Source organism: Camellia sinensis, chromosome 1 (genome assembly GCF_055761805.1).
Source record: "Camellia sinensis isolate YWXY chromosome 1, ASM5576180v1, whole genome shotgun sequence".
NCBI classification, from domain to species: Eukaryota; Viridiplantae; Streptophyta; class Magnoliopsida; order Ericales; family Theaceae; genus Camellia; species Camellia sinensis.
In genome coordinates, this window is record NC_138961.1 from 242996364 (window position 1) to 243008829 (window position 12466).

At 33.6% G+C, this 12466-nt stretch overlaps 1 protein-coding gene across 1 annotated transcript; it reads left to right on the forward strand.

Moving 5' to 3' along the window:
- The first annotated feature begins 2740 nt into the window (after positions 1 to 2740).
- LOC114261562 (uncharacterized) lies at positions 2741 to 5012 on the forward strand. The gene is made up of 3 exons (XM_082921742.1): positions 2741 to 3306; positions 3355 to 3824; positions 4372 to 5012. The coding sequence occupies exons 1-3, from the start codon at positions 2741 to 2743 to the stop codon at positions 5010 to 5012; spliced, it is 1677 nt and encodes a 558-aa protein (XP_082777868.1).
- Positions 5013 to 12466: the final 7454 nt, after the last annotated feature.

Genomic DNA, 12466 nt, shown 5'->3' on the forward strand with positions numbered 1-12466 from the left:
TCATTGTTAGTTCTTTATTTGATGTGGTCATGGTGGGAAAGCTCATACCCTTGGACCAAAACTGGATTGCCGATTCAATTTCGCAGATCTTGCTTACGGTCTGTAGGAAAGGGTTCAAGAAAAGAGTTGGAAAATTCGAAGATCTTCGAAGATCCTTGAAGAACAATTTCGAATTCTCTAGAATATGATGAGAGGCTTAGATTCTTCAATAATCTCAACTTAGGAACACAACAACAAAGGAGATGATGGAGATAAGAGATTGGGTGAAGAAGAAGGCAAAATGGCTAGAGAATAGAATAATGGCAAGGCTCTCCCATGGATCTCCTACTTTCACTCTCAAGGTTGATAATGGAGAAGGGAAATTAGTTCTTTCCCAAGAGTTAAAAAATCTCCAAAATTCATCCCTTGTAAAGCTATGGGTGGGTGCTATTTATAGGCACCTCATGATGTAGGATGGAGCCCATGTGCAAGGCACATGGGGGATATTCTCTCTAACCACCTTGTCCGAGGAGGTGACCTCTCCGAGGAGGTGACTTCTCCGAGGATGAGAAAACCCCGAAGAGGAGATCAATCCCTCGGCGAACCCCTCTTCTTAGCCACACCTAACCAATGATCCCCAATCATCCCAAAGGGTCAGGGGTAGTCCCAGAGGACGTCCTGCCGCAAAAAATATTGCCGAGTCTCATGGACCCCTCGGGGTCGTGCCACCTCGACCCGGGTATAGGCTAGTTTAACCGAAGAGTGAATTTATCTCCACTCACCGTCCTCGGGATCGGGTCCTTTGTTCGAACTCCATTACGCCCATGGTTCTGGTGCGTAGATCCCGGAAAGTTCCGAGCCCGCAAGTGTTCTGGGACTCATTAACGGAGCGACTTCTAGATTACGTCTGAATCCGTTCGAAGCCAAGTGTTTCGGACCTCTAGGTTCGTGGATCCGAACCCTTTCGAGTCCGAGTGCCTCGGCTCTCTAGGCTTGCTTAATACCCTTTCGAGTCCGGGCCTGAGTAAGTCTCTAGGTTCGTGGATCCGAACCCTTTCGAGGCTTAGAGCGATTCAATTCGTTTGATGGCGATAAATCTGGGCCCACCGATTCTTGGACTTGCGATAAATTCGGGCCCACTAATCTTGGGCTATTGGGCCTAAATAATTTAGTGGGCTCAAATTAGCCCCTCTTACACGGTCTGTCATACAAAACTAGATTGCCAATTCAATTTTGCAAATCTTGCTTTCCGGCCGGTCATGCAAGTTTGGTTAATCGAATTCTTACTACTGCCCTTGTTTGGCAACAGTTTTTATGCTATTTTTTTCAATAAAATATTTTAATTAAAAATCATGAGTACTTTTTAGTATTTGATAAAAATACACGAAATACTTAATTAACATTTCAAATCTATCACATACTCTTTAACATTTGAAAGTTGTATCAATAAAATCGCACGGACCTAGCCTATGTTTGGGAAGTGAGTTTTGTGACTTTTTTTGCTAAAATAGTTAAAAAAAACAAAGGGATTTTTGGTGAAACCCCCTTTTTGGGCCTTTTTATTAGGGTAAAGGATAACTCAATCAAATTTTTTTTCAAAAAGCTCATGAGTAGGAAATTCCTACCTTAATAAGGACATTTTATAATTTCTATTTTTTTTTAATCACAATATTGCCCTTGTATATATAGGTATCATACGTTTGAAAATTTTGAAATATGAGCTAAAGATCTCGCAGGAACGAAATCAGGAACAAAATCGATGAAGACGATCTCCAAATTTGAAGATCTCGCAGCCGAACATCTCTCACGTGTTCAACAATAGATGATCTCGCAGCCGAACATCTCTCACTTGGTGGCCGATGATCAACACTCTCAATTAAACGAGAGTTTCATTGAGATTTGTGACTGTTGATCGAGTTGTAGAGGTTTTTCTTCTCAATTAGATATGTTGATTAATTTTTTTTGTTTTTGTTTGTTTGTTTGTTTTTTTTTTTTTTGATTTATTTTTGTTATGTTAGATCTAATTTCGTTTGCCAGAATCAGAGTAAAATTTTACTCTGGTTCTATTGCTCTGTCTTTTGTTTCAGAGAATGAGAGTAAAATTTTACTTTGGTATTAGAATGACAATAAAATTTTGATTATTGAGAAGATAGGGGAGATATGTTCTTTTCGCTTATGTGTTTTAGTTATCAATTTTTAACTAGCAAAAAAGTTGCACCAAACAAGTTCATTGTTTGCAAAATTTGTACTTTTGTGCAGAGTAATATTTTACTTTTATATTCAGAGTAAAATTTTACTTTTGTACAGAGTGAAATTTTACTTTTAGATTAAGAGTGTAACTTTTTACTCGTTTTTCAGAGTAAAATTTTATTTTTATACAGAGTAAAATTTTACTTTTAAATTCAGGGTGTAACATTTTGCTCTTAGATTCAAAGTAAAATTTTACTTTTATGCAGAATAAAATTTTACTTTTATGCAAAGTAAAATTTTACTTTTAAATTCATGTTTCAAGTTGTGTTTGTGATACACTGTATGAGTTGTCAATCTTTGGCAAACTAAATAGTAAAAATTAACTCTAAAATATAGTACAATGTTATACTAAACCACAGTAAAATTTTATCAATTCAAACTAAACACAAATTGTAGTGACAGTAAAATTTTACTTTGATAGTGATAGTAAAATTTTACTTTGATAGTGACGGTAAAATTTTACTTTGATTGACAGTAAATTTTTATTGTTAATTGATTGCAGATTTGTAAAATGGTTCCACCTCTTATGTTGTTATGCAAGTATGGTGATCGTACCATTGTGTTCAAAGTTGTGTCAAACTGCATGTTGAAGGATTTAACTAATTTCTTAAGTTGGAAACTGAAGACGTTTGACAGTAGTGGTTGCATACTGTTATCGTACTGTTTACCTAGACATTCGCTATGTATGATTGATGATGATTCTGATTTTCAGAATATGTTGTCGCTTGTTTATCCCCTTGGTGTTGACCGGGTTGATGTGACTATTGCTGAAATGGGCATTTCAAATGAAAAACATGGAGTTAGAGAATCAGGGGACGCTAGTGGATCCAATATTACTGATGATGAAATGGATTTACTCCCTATGTTTTGTCAACATGAAGAAAGGACTTTGTTGTCTTGTAGATGGGTGAATGGAATTACTCGTGTAGGTCAAAGATTTATTGGAGGTGCAAAGGATTTCCGGACTGCATTATGTAAATATGCCATTGAGATAGGATTTGAGTTTGTGTATGTGAAGAATGAGAAGTGTCGGGTCACTGCTGTGTGTTCAATGCGGGAGTCCAAAGCTTGTTTATGGTGAGTACATGCATCTCTAGAAAGTGCTAATAATTTTTTCTACATTAGGACTCTACATGATGAGCATACTTGTGGAGCTGCAGTTCGTACTTCTAAAAACTCAAGGATGAGTTCAAATTTGGTTGCAAGTTTGATTGTTAATGAAGTTCGTGGGAATCCCCAAACTCGTCCAATTGATGTTGTGCGTCAATTTACAGATCAATATGGGCTCACCATTACGTACAATCACGCTTGGTTGGGAGTTGAGAAAGCTAGGACTACTACTTTTAGAGATTTCTCTATGTCTTATGATGAGATTCGATGGTGTATGGATATTATGATGAGCACAAATCCTGGTAGCTATTTGCGTCTTGACTATAACCATCAAAGTGGACGGTTCAAGGGGTTTTTTGTTGCATTTAATGCTTCCATTCAAGGGTTTAGGTATTGCCGTCCTCTATTGTTTATCGATGGAACTTTTCTGAAAGGGAAATATAAGGGCACCTTGTTAACAACAACAACGAAGGATGGGGATCAAGGTAGATATTCCTATAGTTTATTTAAAAGTAACAAGTTACTTATTCTCAGAGCAACATGTTACTATTATTCAGAGTAAAAATCTACTATATTTGTCCTTTTCGTTTAATAGACTTAGTAATTGTAAAATGTTATTTTTCATGTTTTTTCCCTCTTGCAATGGCAATTGTCGATACGGAGACTACAGACAGTTGAGAATGTTTTTTTATGCATTTGTCGAATATATTGTTGGATGAAAGACCAATTACCTTCATATCTGATCGGAACGCTAGACTTTTGGAGGCTTTACCCAAGGTTTTACCTACTGCTTACCACTATTTTTGTCTCCAACACTTGAAGGCCAATTTGAGGGATAGGTTCTCTGGTCTAAGTTTCAACAATACTTTCAGGAGTAGAATAGTTTTTTTTGTTTTCTTCATGTGCTTATGCTCCGACAGTGGGATGTTTTAATCAGTGCTTGAAAGAATTACAAGATGAGGGAAAAAGGGATCGTTTATGGGTTTCTATCCAATTTGCCCTATGACAAGTGAACTAATGCATATTTTAAAGGACAAAAATACGGTGAAATGCACTCGAATGTGGCAGAGTCTTTTAATTCATGGATCCGTCAAGCTCGCCATTTGCCCACTACGAAGATGATTGATTCAATTAGGTTAAAGATCATGGATTTGATGTCGAGAAGGAGAGAACAAGCTAAGAAATGGAATACTTTTCTTTGTTCGGAGATGGATTCAACGTTAGTAAATGCTCTTAAAAGTGGAAGAACTTGGTTGGTTAGTCGTTCAAGTGATCATGTTTTTGAGGTTCAATCCCGACCATCGGTTAACGTTGACCTCTTGAATAGAACTTGCTCATGTTACCAATGGCAATTGAATGGATTTCTTTGTGCTCACGCGGCGACTGCTATACAAAAGAGCGGATGTGATTTGTATGCACATGTAGAACCATTTTATTACACTAGCAAGTTCAAAGCTTGGTATGCTGAGTCCGTTTATCCAACACCCACTGTTGAGAAATCTCTTGTAGCTATGGATGATCTTGTTGTCCTTCCTTCAATTTGTAAGAAGCTACATGGTAGGCCAAAGAAGAATAGGATTCCATCTAGGGGTGAGAAGATAAGACGAGTACAGTGTGGTAGATGCGAGAAGTACGGTCATAATAGGAAGACTTGCAAGAAGACATTGCCATGAAAGACATTATTGATTTTGTAAAAGAAGTATGAAAATAATGCAGTTCTTCTGCAATAAATAGTCTATAGCAATAATAGTAGTCTTTTAGACTAGATTTGTAAGTAGACATTGCAATAAAAGACATTTTTACTATGTTCTTGAATGGTTGTCTGTTCAAGTTTCTGATTTGCTTTGTGGTTGAGTTTGACATTTTAATATATTTTTTTAATGTGGTTGAATAAGTTTCATGTAAATGAACTTATAATGGAGTTTGTTCAGTAGGTGTGAAGGTTTGAAATGGCTGTGCTCAGCTTGTGTTTTCAAAGTAAAATTTTTTGGTATTTCAGAGTAAACTTTTACTTTGTTGCAGCAGAGTAAAATTTTACTTTTTCGAGAGTAAAACATTGCCTTCATTCACATAAAAGTAAAACTTTACTGCCTTTCAAAGTAAAATTTTACTTTCTTGTTGAATGGTTCTCTGTGGGTGTAATGAGCCTGTGATTTTACAATAAATTTTTACTTTATTTCAGAGTAAAATGTTACTTTTAGATTAAAATTTTATCTTATTTCAGAGTAAATTTTTTTTTTTATAGAGGGTAAAATTTTACTTTTATGCAAAGTAACATTTTACTTTTAGATTCAGAGTGTAACATTTTTCTCTTTTTCAGAGTAAAATTTTACTTTTATACAGAGTAAAATTTTACTTTTAGATTCAGAGTATAACATTTTACTCTTTTTTCAGAGTAAAATTTTACTTTTATACAGAGTAAAATTTTACTTTTATGCAGAGTAAAATTTTACTTTCAGATTCAGAGTGTAATAATTTACTCATATTTCATATTTCAGAGTAAAGTAAAATTTTGCTTTTATGCAGAGTAAAATTAACCTCTATTGCAGATAGTATGTTAGTCACCTAGAAAAACATTTCCAACCTGCACCAAAATTTACCACAATACACAAACTCTCCCTGATGATCATCATGCAATTTTTGTACAAAAATAATCTAACAACACAACTACATATATCATCAAAGATACACAAGTATAATCTATATCATTGTATTCTATCCATAACAACGTTCATTCCCAGTCAAAACAGTATCCGACTATAATAATGTATTAATTACCAAACCATAGTAAAATTTACTAGAACAATAGACATAGCATGTACTATCTGATACTCTTTTAGTATTGTTTCACTTACAATTACTTTTTCACCATTCTTTCATTTACAAAATCCAAAATTACATACATCATTCACAGTAGTTCCCCAAAAAGTTGTCCATATTGTCATCCTTGAGGTCTTAGCTCTAGCCCTTTTTTTTTTTTTTTTTTTGAGGTTGAATTCTTCCTCAGTCCATGCTTTTGGATAATCATTCAAAAATTGATGCACTATTGACGCTCGGAAATTGTTGATTTCATCATCTTCCATAGAATTTGCAATAGGCTCATCTCTTATGATTTGGCGCATGATATAACATACAATAATTCCGCAATTAACACTGTTAAAAAAAAAATCAAGATCTTGTTAGATTTAGTCAAATTTGAAAAATACCAATTCAAGCATGTAGTAGTAGCATGAAATACTTACGATGTTGGGCGTTGTTGTGGACTATCTTTCACCGAAACCAAATTTGCAAACTTTCTTCTACCTCTCTTCGTTTTGTTGGCCAACTTGTTCTCCACGTATGTTATCTAACATCATTGCATAATTGTTTGGTCACGATTAAATACAACAATAAGACACAGTAAAAAATTACTGTTAATATGATGCAAAGCACTTACAATCTTTTTTGCATCCTTAAGGTAAGGATCTTCTCTGTTGTCTCTTGGCCTTAAAGAATTGTAATGTCTTCACTCATTAAATTCAGTGTCAAATACAAGAAGTGTCCAGTGGTAGGGTTGTTCTTCCTTCTTGTTCCCATTGGAATTCATGCAAAAATGAAGGTATCTGTATCCACTCAAATCTTGTTCAAGGACTTTATCAATTAAATGATTTCTCAATTCTCCATAACCCCATTTCACTAAAGACTGCATTTAATCATATAAGAGTGCAATGTCTCAAGTTGTGTTGGTGACACACTGTATGAGTTGTCAATCTTTGGCAAACCAAATAGTAAAAATTAACTCCAAAATACAGTACAATGTTACACTAAACCACAGTAAAATTTTATCAATTCAAACTAAATACAAATTGATGGCTTACCCAACAAAGGCTTGAGAAAAGAATGATTTATTCTTTTCTGACTTCTTTGCTTGTTGCTCAATTTGAAGCATTTCTACAAAGCTGTCGATGACCTACAAAAACAAAAATCAATTAACTATATGTTAATAAAATGAACTATATTTAGTTATTGAAGTGAACACTAGTCATTGAAACTTATATGGTCACTTACATTATTTGCAGTATCACCATCTCTCAGAATTGCATCCACATCATGCAATGTAACATATACTCCATTTTTTGTGCTGGACCATATGATTGTACTAGTCATAAGGTAAAAAAAAATGTTGATTAGCACATTGCAGTTTGATAACAGTAAAAATCTATTGTTTGATAAAATTAAAATGGTCTTATTCTGTGGTTTCTAAATTGTAAATCTTGCTCAGTAGACACTTATCATTCTCATCAAGCAATTTGCATATTGCAGCGTTATCTGGAAACAAAACCCTTCCAACTGGCTTTGGTTGGCTTAGAGGCAAGTTAGGCAAGTTGTCAACACAAATCACTTTATTTGATATCACTTCAATTGCTTGCTTTGTGGTCTTTTTTTTCTGTCTTTCTTGGCTCACATTCAAAATCAGACATCTCTTTTTTCTTCCTCGCCTTGATTTTGATTTTCTTGACCATGGATGTTTGCAATGGCTCTATGACTATAGGTGTTTCTTTCAATGTAGTTCGAATCCCAAAGTTTTGCTCTTGTTTTACTCCTTTAACTTGTGGCATTTCTTTAAAAGCAAAAGCTTGGGTAGCCGCATGAACTGCATTTTCTTCAATCTGTTCAACCAACTGTTTATTTTCAGATTCGAGTACTTCAATCTCTTTTCTCAGTTTCTCTATCTCTTTCTCTGTGTTGCTCATCTTTTCTATCATTTCTTTTTTTTTTTTTGCCTCTTGATCCTCTTGTATTTTTTGCATTGTCTCCCTCATTTTATTCAGTTCTTCAACCAATGCCATATTCTCACTTTTTAGCCTTTTGTTTTCTTTTTGAACTCGTTCTAATTTCCCAAGATCAATGAAGTCCTTCAAAGGTTGATCATCTGCTAAAGCTTCAGTTACATGATCTTCATCTTCTTCAGTCTCCAAATTTTCCTCTATGTCCAATGCATCTTCTTCATCATCATTGCAAATGAGTTATATTTCTTCTCTGGAAATGGGCTTCAGTTCATTGTGATTTACCTGCATTTGAAAAATAAAAAAAGAAAAGAAGTCAGCAATGAAGCAAACTTTAACCACTAGAGTAAACTTTTACTCTGATTGTAAGTAAACTTTTACTCTGTTCAAGAGTAAGTAAAAGTTTACTCTGATTTAAAGTAAACTTTTACTCTGTTCAAGAGTAAGTAAAATTTTACTCTGATTGTAAGTAAAAGTTTACTCTGATTTAAAGTAAACTTTTACTCTGTTCAAGAGTAAGTAAAATTTTACTCTGACTGTATGTAAACTTTTACTCTGATTTAAAGTAAACTTTTACTCTGTTTCAAAGTAAAAGTTTACTCTGATTGTAAGTAAACTTTTACTCTGTTCAAGAGTAAGTAAAATTTTACTATGTTTCAAAGTAAAAGTTTACTCTGATTGTAAGTAAACTTTTACTCTGTTCAAGAGTAAGATTTTATTATGTAAGTATAATTTTAAGCAAAGTGAACCAGTAAGGCTGAGTTTGGAAAAATGATACCTCTTCGGGCTTTAGTGTTTGCAATGACCTCTTCATTAGCTTTTTCCTCAACGTTGACAAGTCCCATCGAAGGAGCCTTGGATACAAATTTTTTCCTTGAGGTTGAATGAGGGTAGTATGCTCGCATAACCAGTACTATAAAATAAAAAATAGAAATTAATTAATTCTCTAAAGATAGATTGCGTAATATTTCAAGTAGTTCAATTTACTTACCAAAAGAAGAAGTACACATCTAGTTACATTTTCAAAACTTCCTAAAATGGATTGAAGTAGTCAACGTGGATGCAACTGCAGTCGACCATGCATATAAATTCATCATTTTCATATCTTCTACAAGGGCGACAAAAGCCCATCCAACTATTAGACCAGTTGTTAGTAATAGCAAAGTTGCCACAACAAATGAGCACATTATTCGTGCAACATCCTTAATATCAACTCTCGTTGTGCCTTCCAATGCATCTCATAATGCCTCTCGCAAACTATTTACGGATATTCTTGACATATTACGAAACCTTCTCTGCACAAAATGTGATTCTTGTTTCTTTCCATATGACACATCTACTTTTTTCGTTCCCGATTTTATCCCAAAAATCAAAGTAACGTCACTGTCCTGTATGCCACATGTTTTCCCCCTAAGCTTAAATCCCTTTGCATGAAAGTCATAAGATTTGATCACATCCATGACATTATCGTCAACTTTCTTGAACTTCTTTAACACCACATCATCTTTCTTCCAAAAAGATTTAAACAACATCCCAAAAGGTGTTCTTTCAAGGGCAGTAATGTGTCTTTTAGTGAACCTTGTGTCTCGCATTAGGTTTATCAATGAAACAATATTTAACCTATATTGTTTCATATAGTTTTCCCTCTCCCGTACTCCATGTACAATATTCAACTTCGAAGGTTTTGTTGTTGAAGGCATTAGATTGCTTTCTTTGCAGCCTTCATCATTACTAACATTGGATTGAACTTCTTTACTACTTTTGCTTTTTTTTAGGGACTTTCTTCTTTTGTATAACCATTGGTGGAACTTCAAAATCGTCATCATCATCATCACCACATTTGCTTCTTGTAATAACCATTTTACAACACTAAAAAGTTTCCCTATATCAATAGTGTAACATTTTACTTTAAACAACAAAGTGACAAAACAAATAAGCACTAAACAAAATGCATAAGCATTGTAATGAGACAGTAAAGTTTAAATTTGTTTGGCAGTAAAACTTTACTTTTATTGAAAGTAAAATTTGACTCTGGTTGGAAGTAAAATTTTACTCTGAAAAATTCATGAAGCAAGTGAATTTGAAAGCATTGAAATTGCAGGACCAAAACACTACAGAATTTAAAGCATAATGAGCAAAGGCTAGAGTTAAAGTAAAATTTTACTCTGTAATAAGTAAAATTTTACTCTCATTGTAAGTAAAATTTTACTCTGACTGGAAGTAAAATTTTATTGTGAAAAAATTCATGAAGCAAGTGAATTTCAAAGCATTGAAATTGCAGGACCAAAACACTACAGAAATCAAAGTGTAATGAGCAAAGGCTAGAGTTAAAGTAAAATTTTACTCTTATTGTAAGTAAAATTTTACTTTGAAAAATTCATGAAGCAAGTGAATTTCAAAACATTGAAATTGCAATACCAAAACACTACAGAAATCAAAGCATAATGAGCAAAGGCTAGAGTTAAAGTAAAATTTTACTCTGTAATTACGAAATACCTAAATTAGTTTTCAAAATTTTTAAACCTTAACATTCTCACATGATTTAGTAATTTAAAGTATTTTACGATAGTGATAAAAATTTTAGAACATATGATCCTTAGTGTAACCAAAAATCCCAAATTCTACTAACCCAACGTAATCTCATACACCACTCCCAAAATGAAAACAAATCCAGACAGACTTCATAATATCGAAAAACTAACAAAAAGAGGAAAAAAATCACCTGCAAAATGTATGTTCGAGAGAGAGAGTAAAGCGTAATGCGGAGTTCGATTCGAGCGCAAGTGACGAACCTATAACGTTGCTAGGCTTTCAATCGACGAAATTGTAACGAAGTAGCTCTAGAGAGCGTGAGTAATGAGGCTCAGAGAAGGGTTTCAATCGATGCTAGGGTTTTCGAATGATGATATTCAGAGGAGATGAGGGTTTTCAATCGATGAAACAGAGTGAGGGAAGAGAAACGGTGCAATTGTTTCATATTTCCCCACTTATATAGAAGGGCATTTCAGTCAGTTCATGCTATTTTTTTAATTGAGGGGCTTTTGGGGCCATTGTTTTATTCCGTGGGCTTCACACAAAATAGGCCCAATGGGAGGGGCTTTTCACCAAAAATCCTAAAAACAAAATGGGTTTTTTAGCCCAATAAGACAAAACATCATATTCAACCCATAATCATTACATTCATTCTCTCACAAAAAAAATCAAAAAAGTCAAAAGTCCTTTCCAAACCAAACTTTTTAGCCCCAAGGTAAAATAGTCAAAAAAGCTAATAAGCCAACCTACTTCCCAAATGAAGCCTAACAGTTGCAATATTTGATTATGTTAGTCAAAATGATGTTTGATATTCTCATATTGCTCTTCTTAAGTCAATAAATCACTGAGAAGTGTATGAAAAAAGATTTATTAAAAAGTAAGAAAGTAATTTTATTAAAAATGTTAACTTTGATGGCCTTTTAATGTTGATTGGGGTGGGGGTGGGGCGGGGTGCAAATGATACGACTTTCAGATGTCAAGAGGTCTCATTGATATATTAGAATGTCATGATATTTATGTATTTTTTCCAAGTATCAAAGAGACATTTGTGTTTTATTTGTCAAATATCAAAAGTGTATGTGATTTTAAATTTAAAAATTAATAGTGTGATTTACACAATTTCCAACTGTAAAAGGGTTCCATGTATATTTGAAATGTCAAGGGTGGTTGTGTATTTTTATCAAATGTTAAAAGATGTTTGTGAATTTTATCCAAACTTTTTTAACATTATTTTGTATTTTATCTGCATTTTAGACTAGCATTATATATATATATATATATATATTACTTTTGTAGACTTTTAACTAAAAACAAAAAAACAAAATATATATTTATCACAAAAAAAAAATTAAAATTAAAAAATGTTGCCGACAAATCAACTCAAATAAAAACTGGTCCTCTGTTTAAAAAAGTGTTGTCCGCTAGGAATACATTATGGGGGTGTTTTGAAGTTGCTATTTTAGCAGACTATTTTAGTTTTTGGCTATTTTAGTAGGCTAAAATTTTTGTGTTTGGGAAGATAGTTGCATTTTTGTAGTTGGATGTGATGTTCGTGAAAGAAAAAATGAAATGATTATGGATTTGATGTAACATTTTATCTTATTGGCTGTTTTAGCTTATTTTGTCTTTTTATAGATTTTAACCCAAAAGGTCCCAAAAAAGCTTTTGCCAAACACCCATATTAAGGAAGTCTAGGATATTATTTCCCAATCAAACATGTTTTCTGGGTTCCTAGCCTTTCCTCTTTGGCATCTTTTTGAGAGCATCTCCAACTCAATCCTCTCAAGAGGATGAAAATAAATTTTTTTTATCCAAAAAGTAAATATACA

What these genes read in the sequence shown, in the direction of transcription:
- LOC114261562 (XM_082921742.1), top strand. Translation starts at nt 2,741, where the DNA reads ATGGTTCCACCTCTTATGTTGTTATGCAAGTATGGTGATCGTACCATT. An exon ending in GAGTCCAAAGCTTGTTTATG is followed by an intron (nt 3,307 to 3,354) that starts GTGAGTACATGC and finishes TTTCTACATTAG; the next exon opens with GACTCTACATGATGAGCATA. An exon ending in AACGAAGGATGGGGATCAAG is followed by an intron (nt 3,825 to 4,371) that starts GTAGATATTCCT and finishes CATATTTTAAAG; the next exon opens with GACAAAAATACGGTGAAATG.